The sequence below is a fragment of the Triticum dicoccoides genome, chromosome 3A, assembly GCF_002162155.2.
Source record: "Triticum dicoccoides isolate Atlit2015 ecotype Zavitan chromosome 3A, WEW_v2.0, whole genome shotgun sequence".
Classification (NCBI taxonomy): domain Eukaryota; kingdom Viridiplantae; phylum Streptophyta; class Magnoliopsida; order Poales; family Poaceae; genus Triticum; species Triticum dicoccoides.
Window position 1 is genome coordinate 412,608,751 of NC_041384.1, and position 13,325 is coordinate 412,622,075.

Consider the following 13,325-nt stretch of genomic DNA (forward strand, 5'->3'; position numbering starts at 1 on the left):
TGTCTCTTTATTTATGCATCATTCCTTGTTGCATTTTGGTCGCTGACTTTTGTTAATTAGGACTTGATGTGGACTCAGTTCAAACAGTACTTCATTGTTCTTTACCTTGTTTAATTTAGTGGGAGGTGATCAACTAGGAGACCGTACCTAACGACATTCGCTGCTTGTGGGAAAGAAATTCAGAATTTATAAATATTCCCTGCGAGAAATATTCCAGGTAAGAAATACACCATGCTGCAGATGAGTATGTAGTGCACTGCTATTTATTTCAGACCCACATAAACAACTAAATATCATATGTAGTACTGTGCAAAAAGTTTTGCGAAAAATCATGGATTCTAGACAGTGGTAGGGATGAAATAATTTACATCCTCCTGTTTACTTTGGCATCAGAAGCTTTACTTGAAACCTGCATGGTTCCGAATCTTATCGAAATATGTCATATGTGAAACAGTAATGTTTACTAAGAAAACTATCATGTCATAAAAAACCATATCTACATCTACTAGGTTTGTATGCACACTGGATGTTCCACACAAAGAAACTGGAAAAAGAAAAATTTGTTTCCTGTTCCTAGTAACCGATAAAATGTGTAAACTTTTGGGTAAAGACAACTGTTGATATTTCACTTGTGCAGCCTACTTTTCGGAATATATTCTTTCAAACAGAACTTTGTGGATGCTTCACGTTTTCGAAGGATGAGTATATGAAATTAGAAGAAATATGTGCTAAATAAGGAATATGCAGTCTCCAAGGCCTATGACACAACACAATCATGGCCTATAATCTCTAGCAAGGAGTAAAGATTAGGTAGTTCATAGCCATGTATCTATAACAGAACTTCGTAGCCCTTCTGCGGCTCCTATTCTCTTGGGCAAGGTAGGGACAAAAATCACATTTAGCCCACACATTTTAGCCTGAGCTGTCCCCCCATATAGTTAACCTCAGTGGATAGAAAAATGCAGCGCTAGTGCATATGATTCCTTCTGTATGTAGTGCACTGACACAAGAGGCAAAATTAGGTGAAAATCCTCTGCATTATGCTGCTATCACAAACCCTTGGCGGTTTGTTTAGATTTGACTTAGGCCTTTGTTTAATCCCTTATAAATTTGGATCGTCGAGAGGGGATCAAAGCCTACCACTATTCTGAATTCTGAAAGCTACCCTGCGCCATTTGTAAAAGTGGCATCCCTTTCTTGCTAGCAGAACCCGACAATAGCAGAGTTTGTTACGTAAAGCTGACCTCAAAGGGGGGAAAATGACGCTGCTGAGGAATATTCCGGCCGATTGGTGGTGTAAATGTGATGAGATTTTATAACGGAGATGTAATTACCACGGAGGAAAAGCAGCAAAAGTTCAAAAATTCTTGGACACGGATTCTTGTAGTTCCTCTCAATGCACAATTTTACAGGTACCTGTTACTGTCAGTTATATCACTGACCTGTACTGCATGCTTGTGTTGAGCTGTTCTTTTTGCTGTACTGCAGAATCAATACCTTCACTGTCCATACCTCAAAGATATTTCTGGAATCTTCCTTGCTGCAGTCTGCAGAATTCTACACTGTATCTGCCAAGCAAATGAGGCAGTACCACTTGCCATATCTGAACCTCTTGAGCTTCAGTTCCGCGTCTAATTGCGCTTAATTTTTTTACTGAAAATAATGATAATTCATGTGCCACCGTGCATTTACAATAGTAGGAAAAAGCCTGCTGCAAAAAAAAAAAAAGCTGCTGTGTGTTTCATTTTTGTGCTAAATTTAGTATTTTCTCCAGAAGCCTCTTTATGCTTATCACCTGTCATTATGATCTCTAGAGTTTCAGTTCCGTGCTGAATGGCGCCTGAAATTCTAGTGAAAATACTTTATTTTCAGAGTTTCGGTCCAGTGCTGAACTGCGTTGTGAATTCTACTCTGCATACTTTATTTCTTGAGTTTGAGTCCAGTATCAAACTGCGCTTTAAACTGAAAATACTGATATTTACTCTGTGACTGTTTTTCTTCCGGTACAGTGTTGAATAGCACCTTAGATTCTACTAAAAAGGCTGACTTTTTAGTTTCAGTTCCGTGTCCTAAATTGTACTGAAAATACTGATATATTTTTAACTCAGCTTTAAACACTAGTGAAAATACCAATAGTTCTCTGATAGAGAAAAGAAAAGAAAATACCAATAGTTTCCGTGTCGCCGTGCAATAATAATAGTACCAATAGTTGCGTTGGTGCTTTTGATCGCAGTTTTATAATGATAATGCAAGAAACGACTAGCCTGTCGTGCAAGAATAGGTGCCAAATGTTTAGCCTTTTCCTGCAAAATATGGGGGTTTCTCTCAGAAGAATCTTGCTTTAGCACTGAGAGTGTGAGACATTAATCGCCTTTAGTTTTCGTGTATTTTCTTGGGGGAAAGAAAAGAAAGAAGTGTTTATGCTTATTCCTCGTTATTTGCACTGATGTTATACATATATAATCTCTGTGGAGTTGTGATGCCAAACCAGTGGACATTACAACGCCTTGTCAAGATAAAAAAAATTTGGTTAGGAATTGGCAAAAAGGGTCCTAAGTATTGTTTCTATATATACCTGGGTTCCCTCTCCACTGCCAAGAAAATATATTCTGCTGTAACCTGGGCCATAGGGATTACTATTACGTACGCCCATGTTTGTATATTTTGGAGCAGTAGAAAAACTGCAACAGGAAGTTAGGGCTCCTTTGATTCAAAGGATTTTCATACTCCTAGGAATTTTGGAGGATTAGAATCCTTATGAGTCAAAACATCTTTGAAAGAATTCTTATTTTTCCTATGATGCAATCAAACGGCCAGGGAGTTTCCCCTTTTCGAAAAAAAAACAAATCCTGTAGGATTGAGATCCTATGTTTTTTTCTTTCTATTCCCGTGTTTTCAGAATCCTGCGAACGAAAGAGGCGATTTCATTTGGGTGGCTCTGGAGCCGAGCGCCGTGCGTTTGGCGCTGAGCGAGAGGAAAGAGGAGCGCGTGGAGCTGACTCGCCCGTGCGTCATGTGGCGGGCCCAACGAATTGGAAACCGACGGCAAGCGGGCGTTGGGTTGCCGTCCACGCGTCGGCCATCCGGGGCGGGGCTCTCTATAAATACCTCTGCATGCCTCCTTCAGTTAGCATCCGGGCAAGAATTAGCGCGCGCGCTCTCTTTTCTCTCTCTCACACACACCACCAGCAGAGCAGCTTATAACTGATTGATTGATCGATCCATCACCGTGCGTGCGTGCGTACGTACGTGACCACCATGAGCTCCTCCGGTACGTACTGTACGTCACTTGTCTTGCTGTGCTTCTTCCACGGTGACTCGGTTTTCAGTAAGATGGACCGGCCTTGTTGATGGTTTGCAGGCGCCCGCGGTGTCCGTCGAGAGTACGGCCGGACCTATGTGGTGAGGCCCAAGGGGAGGCACCTGGCCACCATTGTCTGGCTCCACGGCATAGGCGACAACGGAAACAGGTTCCTTCCTATACTTACTGGATACATACATACATACTCCATGCGGCACCTCTCTGCTCTGCTTTGTTTGTTTTTGTCTTGGTTTTGAATTGATTTTCTTCCGAGAGGCACGAGTGGCATGTGATCTTCCAAGCTCAGCTGCAAATCAACTACTAGCTCCTGTTGTCCTCAGTAGCCAGTAGGAATATATGCTAGCTAGATACGTAGTACTACTAGAGATAGAAGCACAGGCTTGAGCCACTTGTCTGAATGCATGCGACCTAGCTAGTTAGACACACGACACAACACCACGGAAGTGTGAAGGCACGTATGCATGGGTTGGGGATCGACCCATTTTGTCATATGCCACAACCAGAACCAGTACACACTGATTATTCCTTCCTCACTTCTCACTTGTCACTTAGTATTCCCCACCGCTTTTCTTTTCTGATGGAGTACTTGTACACACGCGTCATTCAGTCAGTCGAATATATGCAAGTCAAGTGCATGTTTTGCAAGAGGAACTTGAACTAAAACTTATATGTCCACACAAGTTGATGACTAGTCTGCAATACTTTTTATCTCATTCATTTTTAATAATTTATTTATGGAGACCTAATTTGTTCCTTTTCCACGATTTCGTCTTGTGCAGCTGGTCCCAGGTGCTGGGCAATCTCCCGTTGGATAATGTAAGTTGAACACCCATCTACAATCCTATTCCTAATTCCTCTTCTTCCCCTGAGCACATCAATAGTATATGTATAGCTAATTCTTGTTATCTTCGGATTAGTTAATTAATTAATGAAGCTTATCTGAACCCTCAAGCTCAGTTATCCTCTTCAGAATAACTACTGTATTTAAGTTTGACAGCCTCGTGCATCTCCGTGCAGGTCAAATGGATTTGCCCTACTGCGCCAACGCGGCCCGTAGCGGCCTTCGGTGGATTCCCATGTACTGCATGTAAGCCTCTCAGCCTAATCGATTACATCTTTACTATTACTACTATATAGTGTATGAGTTTTGAAATTTTGAATCCTAAGCCTGAGAAGCATCTTGAGCCGTTGATGAGGGTCAATCCTATGGCTCAGAGTGAAGGGATTCGCCTCTACAGTACCGGTGTATCATCTCGCTTTGTTCCTGAAAATTCTAGGCCCTCCTGAGGCATTCACTGTAGGTCACATGGACAACAGTACTTGCAAGACCTTGTGTAGGCAGAAGGATGGCTCTAGAAGCTGAAATAAGATGAGTATTTTAATGGATGCTTAGGCGATAGTGTCTGCCTGTCCCAAAGGCTTCACGAGATTTTCTAGGCTGAACTGTACATGATATGGCAGAATTAGTAGCTCATTAGAAGTAGCCTTGTGATTAGAGCAACACTAGCTTCAAATGCATCTTTTTCTCAATCTTTTGTGCATAGTAATTAATGATGCAAAGGCCAGGGCCCAACCTTTTCTCTAAAAAAATACATAAAAGAATTCTGGGGAACAAAAAATTATCCCATTAAAGTGCATCTGAACCCCATTGTAGTACTACTGGTTAATGAAACTATCCCATTATAATAATTATCACAAGAGCTTTACACACACACAAAGAGGGCTGATTCCTTAGACTTATTTCCATCGAAACACATGAATTAAAACTTGCACGTACCAGCTTACTAGTATATATAGGATATCGCTTGGCTGCAGCTTTGCTTTTCCCCCAGTTTTTATAGGCTGTTTCTGGGACAGAAATGACCATCTTTGCATTGCATTGCATTGCATACTGAAATGAAATGAAACAGGGTTCGATGTGGAGGAGACTTCGGTTGACGGCCCCGACGACGTCCAAGGGCTGGACGCATCCGCCGCACACATAGCAAACCTGCTATCGTCCGAGCCCTCTGATGGTAATCTGATTTCTTCTACATGTACCACATTCATTTAGCGAATACAAATTAGTATGTACTAATGCTAATAGCTCATGATCTCCAGTGAGGCTTGGGATAGGCGGTTTCAGCATGGGAGCCGCCACTGCGCTCCACTCTGCCGCATGTTATGCTCATGGAAGGTTCTCAAACGGTGTTGCCTACCCTATTACCCTCAGCGCTATCATTGGGTTGAGCGGCTGGCTTCCCTGCTCCAGGTCTGACACTGATAATTTTTGACGAAAAAACAGTCATGTTATTGATACAGTATATTGGTATCTGTTAAGCTCATATACGAATATTGTTCAGGACCCTGAGGACCAAGATTGAGAGCTCACAGACTGCTTTCAGGAGGGCTGCTGCCTTGCCGATAATGCTTGGCCATGGAAGAGGTTAGCATTGCTATTGTTTTGCAGTCCATGTGCTGAATTAATCTCTTCTGAATTGTAAAAATTTACTACTACTAGTACTAAAAATGGTTAATTTCCATCTGTGTTCCTGCAGGCGACGAGGTAGTCACGTACAGGAACGGCGAGAGGTCGTCCGAGTTTCTGCGGAATTCGGGCTTTTCATACCTGAATTTCAAAGCCTACAACGGGTACTACAGATGGACATGCACAATTTCCCACATGATCATTATTTTTCTTCTGAAATTTAGTAGTACTAACATCATGTCATTTGTGCAGACTGGGCCATCACACCATCCCTGAGGAAATGGACGATGTCTCCAAGTGGCTCAGGGCAAGGCTCGGGCTTGATCGCTCTTGCGGCTAATTAAGTGGAGAAGCTTGTGCCTTGGTGGCTGACACATGACATGAGAGAAATGTATTGACACTATAGAGGAGGAGAAGGTTGATATATATAGGTTAATCATATGAAGAGATCACGACCGGCATGTGTTGATATATAACTCCTCACTACTGAATTTCATGTTACACTTATATTGTACTAGTAAGAGTTGTACCCCAGTTATACTGTTTGTTTTGATTGATCACACCAGTAATTTATGTCGATAGCTTCTAATATATGCTTGTGTTCTACTACTTCTGTAGCAGTCCAGTGTAGACTTTTCACGTCACGTCATATCATCATCAAAACACACCAGAGAGATTCATAAAATTCTCAGGGAAAAGATTTGGAAGATACTAACCATATATGTTCTAACCTGTGGCTATTTGGAAGATAATAACATATACTGAGCAAATCTCAAGTGGTGTATGGTTTTAGGTTGATCATCAGCTTCATCAAGATCAACTTCCACCGAATTTGTTGATCTGGCTGCCAAGGTGGAGATTACAAGTGTCAGTTTTTTAGGGGCCCTGCTGTAGTAGGGAGTTTGCGTCATTGCTCAGCGATCCATCGCCCTGCTTTGCGAACCCCTCGTGTGTTTGGGGATCAACATTGTGCTGAAAGTCTGAATGATTGAAGATGATGTCCTCGAGGCCGCCGTCACTGCACAAAGGAACACATGATTAGAATGCTAACACATCCCATATATACGGTAAACTGTCACTTGCATGTTGGTCCGATGAAATAAACCAAGCCGTGGAGCAGGTGTAAATACATCACAAAGAAGGCTTATCACATCAAACTGTTCATGAAAAAGTTTGCTGCGGCAAAGTCTGGTAACTTGGATCATAATTTGGCAACGATTGGGATTTTTGTTGGCAATGTTGGCCCATCTTTATTGCTCCTCCTCTTCATATTATTGCCAAAACCTACCAATTCGATTTTTTTTTCTTTTGAAATTTCACCCGATTCGGCATAGCAGTAGCACAGGAGTAGATGGCATCTGACAAGGATGTTGAAAATAGAACTCACCCCACGGCTTGATTTGGCGGACCAAGATCAACATCCATGTCACTCAATTCGCTTGGGATGTGGATATCGTCCATGCTGATACTTGCTTCTGTGGACTGAGAAGCCATGTCGTCGTTGATGTTTGCGGACGATCCATTCCAACGGGCAAGTGTTTCACCGGAGCCGCCAGATGTTCCTTCAGGACTGTCGCTATGTGGTTGAGCCGCTGGCAATTGACCATGCAAGAAGACGACTGAGCATAAAGTATAATGCTACGTACAAAATAAATGAAAGTAGAAGAGAATAGATGTGTGGCGATCGATGCACTGACCGCCTTTCACTCCGAAGGTGTTGGCGCACCCTGTGCACTGGCACTTGTCGCTGCACCCGACGCCGTGCTTCGATTCGAGACGGGCCGCAAGTCGAGCATGAGATCGAGCACCGGCAGCACATGAAGTCATGCAAGGCAAAACAAAAAAAAAGCAGAGGAGACGTGAGTATGTAGTACGTACGTACCTTGAAGCACTCGCAGTAGAGCTTCTTGCATTCAGAATTGCGGCAGTTGCATCCCTTGACGTGCACCCCTGCCACTTGCTGCCGCTGCTGTTGCAGCCCAGGCCCATCGCCGGCGATGATCTTGGGCTTGAAAGCGTCGGGCTTCTTCTTCACGATGTACTCTGCGCGCTCATCCACCTCGTCGGAGTTGTCCTCTGTGTTGCGGCAGCCCTGGCAGGAGCACCTCTCGTCGCAGAACACCCAGGCCTCGAAGCAATGGCAGTAGCTGCATGCATGTGAATGTGGTTTCCGTGAGGAAGACCGTAGGAGCACGTCGGCGGCGTCGCCAGTGGCTTACTTACCGCTGGAGGCACTGGGTCTTCTCGCAGGTGCAGTGCGGCAAATCGTCCATGGCGGCCAAGGAAGAAGGGTCAGAGGGGACAAGATGGGGTAGGAGGCAGATCTGTTCGAGTCTGATGCACACGGAGTCTCCGAGGAACAAACACGTCCTATACAATACAAGTGCAGAGACAGAGTCTATGCAATTCTAGTCTCTTACGACGTGCTGGACTGGATATCAGGACTCTAGCTTCCTCTGCGGGCGGTGGGTCCTGTTATGTTCATTTTTTCCTTCCGTTCAAGCAAATCAACAGTCCAACAATGCAAAGGGAAGCGAACCAACATGGCGCCGGCGCGAGGAATACGGGCGGATCCGGGGGCGGCAGCGACCGATCTGGCTGCTGGTGCGGCGGTTTGTTCCGGTGGCGGCGGCGGCGTCCTGCTCATTCATAGAAAGAGAGACAGGGCGTGAGGGAGAGAGGAAGAAAGGAGAAGGAGCAGGGGGCGCAGGGTCAGGGAGGCTGTCGCTAGCGGTGGCGGCTCCGGCGACCGGCCGGCGAGCTTCCCAGGCAAGGCTAAGGAGTACGCTAGCCTGAGATTCAATAGAGGTATGTTTGATTTTTAGAATTGGGCTTAACAGCCTGTTTGTTGTGCTTCATCTTCTGAATTGGAAACCATGGCGTGCCTGAATATTTTTTCTAGAACATGGTGCTTGAGTTGGTAATCATTCGTGGGTGATTTATCCCATATACTGATGGATCATCCTTTGGAGTGCATGACTTGAATGGATTTCTGAATTCCAAACAGTATGCTCTCGTGATGTTTGATTAGGGTCTTCTGTGAATCCGTACCAAAACCATGCTTGTATTTTCTTGTTCCCTCTCTCTAATCCGGGACATACACGGTGATTCTGGTCGGAGCCGTGGCTACGTGATTCTGGCTCGCGTGCATCCATAGTCAGAGGACGCCGAGCCTTCCTCGCTGCCAGCAACATCAGCTCGTCTCGGCATGAGGTCTGCACGCTTACCTTATACCTTTCTAATGGAAACTGAACTGGGATTTTTTTGTCTACGCTGCTTCTTGCAGATAGTCCATGGTTTGTACAAATAACCACATGTAAATCTTAATTTAGTTGATATTGGAAAAGATTGTTTCTTTGGAACCTTATATGTGGAGCAACTAGAAATAGTACCTATGTGTTTTTTCCTGGCTCCCACATCAGACCAGTGCTCTAATGTTTGTTCCAGGTTGAGCATGGCAATCATGTACAGTTTGAACTTCGTGCTGGCAAAACTTTTTTGTCTTGAAGCATTCTGTGAATTACACCATGAATAGCAAGAACATCAGGCCATTTGAGAGAAGGGGTGTCCAGGAGTTCTCCCTAAATCTTACTGCATTCTTAGTGATAATGAGGAATTATTATTCACTTGGGAAAATAAAAATTAAAACGGTGAGGCTCTCAAAAGTGAAATGACTTTCTAAGCTGGACATTGACCTTTTTTTGAGCTAGATATTGACTTTCTGAGTAGCACAATATAGGTCCTATCTGAAGCCTTTTACGTGCCTGTTATAATGATCTTTTTATTTTCCTTTGCATATTAACTAGAGAATATTATTGTCTGCTATAACTGCTGAAAGATGTCATATTCCTTTGTTATAATGCTGTTTGCAGTAGGAGGTGTACGCCTCTCGTTCAAAGAAGAGGCTCAACAATCTTTTAGATGGACTTATGATTACCACATATATGATCTTATGAAGCAGGAGTTGAGAACTACAAAATCCATCTATTCCTAGAATGGAGCTGGTTGAAGTTGGGCCTTCAATGGACCTGGTAGTTAGGTGGCACCGACGTTTAGTAAAGCCAATTTTTTATGAGGAAATGCACCAAAAAAAGTTTAGTGGAAGTGGATTAGATTGTTTGTGGTCATATGCTCTTGAGAAAATTTGCGCTTTCTTTATTTCTTCTGATTATATTTTTTTTGTTTATTTCTAACTGACATTGATATGCAAAAGAAAATCCTGTGATTTTTTTTGCCCTCTCATTGACCATTTAATTTTTCAGTCATAGCTATATACAAAGAAGTATTGTACCATATAGTTTTGTCTTTTCGGAAATGTCTAAAGGCCTGTTACATGCATCATTTTCTCTTTCATATCCTTCATTTGAAACTGAAAATATGAACCATTTTGTTGATATGAACATTAGTTGCAAGGTGAATAAATAGTGGTCGACAATGTGGCTGGATGTACATGAGCATATGTTGTATCTTTGACGCCATTCATTTTGAATCATTAGAATAATAAAAGAGGTTTGTTTGTATAATTATTTTCCAGGTTTCTAAACACATTTATTTATCTCTTTTGTATCCATTGCAACACATATGTTTCCCTAAATAAAATGACTGTACAATTGTGTGAACTGAGTGGCTGGTCGTTACTGTAGATTAAATTTCTCACATTAAGAATCTTTGCCTGACGCTACAAAAAATATATATGTTTTGTAGCAGGATTAGTGATCAAATATATCCTTTTTGTTGTAAATATTTTAGTCTGCTACTTTGTTCATTAATTTTTCTGGGCATTTTTGCTTAAGTTTTATTTCAAAGCAAAATCATATCGAGCTATCTACAAGTTAGAATTGTCCAAAACAGTTTCTGTAACATTGTATATCATGTGTTTTCTCTTTTATTCATAACATAATATGCAGTCACACAATTTATATCTTGGTTGTGAATTCCAGAGGGGAAGGTAGCCTTCCAGGCAGTTAGAGCTTCGTCACTTGGAAGGTAGACAAGCAATGCAAGCCAACAAAGAATTAGGGAAGCACCGAGTTCGCCGGACGTAGCAGAACGTTTGTCGAGCCATCCAATATCGCCAACGGTGGCTACACCAGAGGTATGTGATGCCTCGACCACCCTCAAAAACAGCCTTGCTATTCCCCCTTCCCTTTCTTCTTGAGATTGGTTGTAGCTAACTGAGTGCCCTCAGTCGGTCCCTCAAGCTTTTGTGTATTCAGAGATTTATTTAGAGATGGTAACTGAGCACTAGGTTGTTATCTGCGTTGTTTGATTTTTTTTCCATGCACTGTGGCTGGACATGATGTTGGCAAATACACAAGACATCATGGGCTGAGACAATACAATAGAAATCATGCCGAGGCCGGAAAATTTGCTGAACTTGTGGTGCCTGTGTTCCTTCTCACAGTAGTTGTTTTATGTGGTGAAAGTTTTAGAGGCCAAATAACAGTTATGTTGTTCCATGCTTTTCAGTCCAAGCAGATTTATGTTTTGCAAGAATTAGTGTACTTACATGCAGAACCAGTTTTTCGAAGATAATTGCTTACAAGTTTTATGTGGTTAATATTTCGGCAGAGTTTACAAACAAGAGTGAAACCTATAATGATGAGTGACGATTATGGTATGATTACTGGATCAATAATTCATAGCAAGGAAGCTATTTTACCGAAAAAAGTAAATCCAGTATTAAATTTAGTAAATTGTTGGGTAGATCAGATTAGATGCGGCTTAAACCTTCGCCACTCCCTGCCATTTAGTACTGGCTGGAGTCTGTTTGAGCTGACCAATGTGGAGCAGAGTCGCAATGGAGATACCCAGTCTCACATGCTTTATTCTACTTCTTGTAGTATAACAGAGCTTGGTTGTAGCTAACTGTGCCCTCAGTCAGTCCCTCAAGATTTTGTGTATTTAGAAATTTATTTAGAGATGGTAAAATAAAGATCTTGATGTATTGACGGTTTGCGGTAGTGGGGCTGTTCTGTTACAGTTCAGGATACTCAAATTCCTCCTGCTCGTATCATCGTCTCCCTGTAATGTGATGTAGCACAGTACTATGCACTTCAGCACTAAGCCCAGAACCTAGCTAGCTTACTTGAGGGTCGGCTCTGGATTTTGACGATTGTGTTTGTGTATAATTTGTGAGGGGCTGTAGAGAGTCAATTAACAAGTCAATTAATACAAACCTGTTTTTCTCTACGGTCCTCTGAACATACTCGCTATAAGAACTTATATTTCAATATTTGAGCACTGAAAAAATTGTCAAATTGACTGACTGCCTTGTGAGAAAGTAGCAAGAATGAACTCAGGAAATTCTGCAAACGATATCAGCATTGGTTTGTGTAGAACTGTGGATGTTTCTCTTGCAAGTCTAGGTTTTAGACTAAAAATTCCTGCAGTTGTTTGGGTAATGTTTTTTTGTTAGGAATTAGGAGAATTGTTATGTAGTAAAATTACCAAAATTCTTACAAAATATCCTGCAAGTTTTGTTTGCCGCTGCTCAGTCAAGCAAAGCCAACTGCTCGCCACTATGTGCGGTTCTCTTGCCATTTCATGGGGTGCAACCGCAAGTGGCACACAAGACTGTAGTTGTGGTGTTCTAAAATTGACTGATGTTGATGTTTCTTTTAAAGATTGTGGTATTTACCAATTTGGTCCCCGGGTTATGTACTCATTTCCTTTTCTATTCTTTGTAGATAATTTGCTTCAGTTCATCGAACTACCTGCTGAAACATGTGTATTGTTTCTCAATATATTGGGCATCAATCCACCTCTCATGAGATCTCTGAATTTTCGACACATATTGTATTGTATTTGCTGAATTATTTCCTCCAGATAACTATGCTTGGATTCACAAATGCGTGCAATGCTTTCAAGTAGAGGTAGTTCAATACTTAAGTTGTGCTATTCCACTTTCAAGTTTTTGGTCCTAGAAGTGTAATACTTGGTAGGTTAGCTGCAAAAGCGGAATGTATATGGCCTGAATTTATATTTCAGAGTGTATAATCTGATTCAGAGTATTTTGACCCCTTGCGTTCTAAAACGTTTTGTTGTATCGTTCTGTCTTGAAAGAATAGAAGCAATTCTTCTATGTGAGAGAATATAAACGTTATTCGCAAACAACATGCAACGTCATTAAGTTTCCTATTACCAATTTAAACACGATCAGTAATAGCACAACTAAAGTTTGTGAACATATCATTATAAAATGGTCGGTTGGATTGAATTTTGTATGGATTCTACAAGGGCCATTTCTATGGAATTACAAATTAGCTTTACATTTTTATGGATGGGTTCATCGTCTTTGGATTTCCCACGTTCGGATGTGTTTGTGATCAAGTGGACACCATGACCACCATCAGTAGGGTGGGAAGGAGGCTGTGTGATATTTTTTCTTTTCCCGTTGCAATGCACGGGCATTTTTGCTAGTATGGCTAAAGGGACAGTGGTATTTTCAGCCCACCAGGATTCAAGTCCTGGTGCTCGCATTATTACTTGATTTATTTCAGGATTTCTGGTGATGCTTACTAGCACAAATGCCCG

At 42.1% G+C, this 13,325-nt stretch overlaps 2 protein-coding genes and 1 long non-coding RNA gene across 4 annotated transcripts; 2 read left to right on the forward strand and 1 right to left on the reverse strand.

Annotated features, from left to right (window-relative positions):
• The first annotated feature begins 388 nt into the window (after window positions 1-388).
• On the forward strand, window positions 389-6,380 carry LOC119268363 (acyl-protein thioesterase 1-like). Of its 2 annotated transcripts, none has more exons than XM_037549977.1 (9): window positions 389-3,280; window positions 3,362-3,470; window positions 4,102-4,138; window positions 4,340-4,409; window positions 5,233-5,337; window positions 5,423-5,573; window positions 5,665-5,747; window positions 5,860-5,953; window positions 6,042-6,380. In XM_037549977.1, exons 1-9 carry the CDS (start codon window positions 3,259-3,261, stop codon window positions 6,127-6,129), a joined length of 759 nt encoding a protein of 252 aa, XP_037405874.1. In that variant the 5' UTR covers window positions 389-3,258; the 3' UTR covers window positions 6,130-6,380. The 2 variants fall into 2 exon arrangements, with proteins under 2 accessions (XP_037405874.1, XP_037405875.1); XM_037549978.1 differs by having other exon boundaries at window positions 413-3,271.
• A 1,047-nt stretch (window positions 6,381-7,427) lies between these two features.
• Window positions 7,428-8,090, reverse strand: LOC119272358 (protein tesmin/TSO1-like CXC 4). The gene is made up of 3 exons (XM_037553863.1): window positions 8,013-8,090; window positions 7,672-7,936; window positions 7,428-7,553 (listed from the first exon to the last, which is right to left on the reverse strand). Exons 1-3 carry the CDS (start codon window positions 8,060-8,062, stop codon window positions 7,428-7,430), a joined length of 441 nt encoding a protein of 146 aa, XP_037409760.1. The 5' UTR covers window positions 8,063-8,090.
• A 922-nt stretch (window positions 8,091-9,012) lies between these two features.
• Window positions 9,013-12,837, forward strand: LOC119268365. Its single transcript, XR_005133140.1, has 2 exons — window positions 9,013-10,884; window positions 12,479-12,837. It is a non-coding gene; the product is annotated as an uncharacterized LOC119268365 (long non-coding RNA).
• The last annotated feature ends 488 nt before the right edge of the window (window positions 12,838-13,325 follow it).

Bases quoted from the DNA above. Each gene is read 5' to 3' on its own strand.
- LOC119268363 (XM_037549977.1), top strand. From the start codon at position 3,259: ATGAGCTCCTCCGGTACGTACT. The intron at 4,410-5,232 runs GTAAGCCTCTCA...GAAATGAAACAG, and splicing joins TGGATTCCCATGTACTGCAT to GGTTCGATGTGGAGGAGACT. The intron at 5,338-5,422 runs GTAATCTGATTT...CATGATCTCCAG, and splicing joins ATCGTCCGAGCCCTCTGATG to TGAGGCTTGGGATAGGCGGT.
- LOC119272358 (XM_037553863.1), bottom strand. From the start codon at position 8,062: ATGGACGATTTGCCGCACTGCACCTGCGAGAAGACCCAGTGCCTCCAG. The intron at 7,937-8,012 runs GTAAGTAAGCCA...ACATGCATGCAG, and splicing joins AAGACCCAGTGCCTCCAGCG to CTACTGCCATTGCTTCGAGG. The intron at 7,554-7,671 runs GTACGTACGTAC...CTCGAATCGAAG, and splicing joins TCTACTGCGAGTGCTTCAAG to CACGGCGTCGGGTGCAGCGA.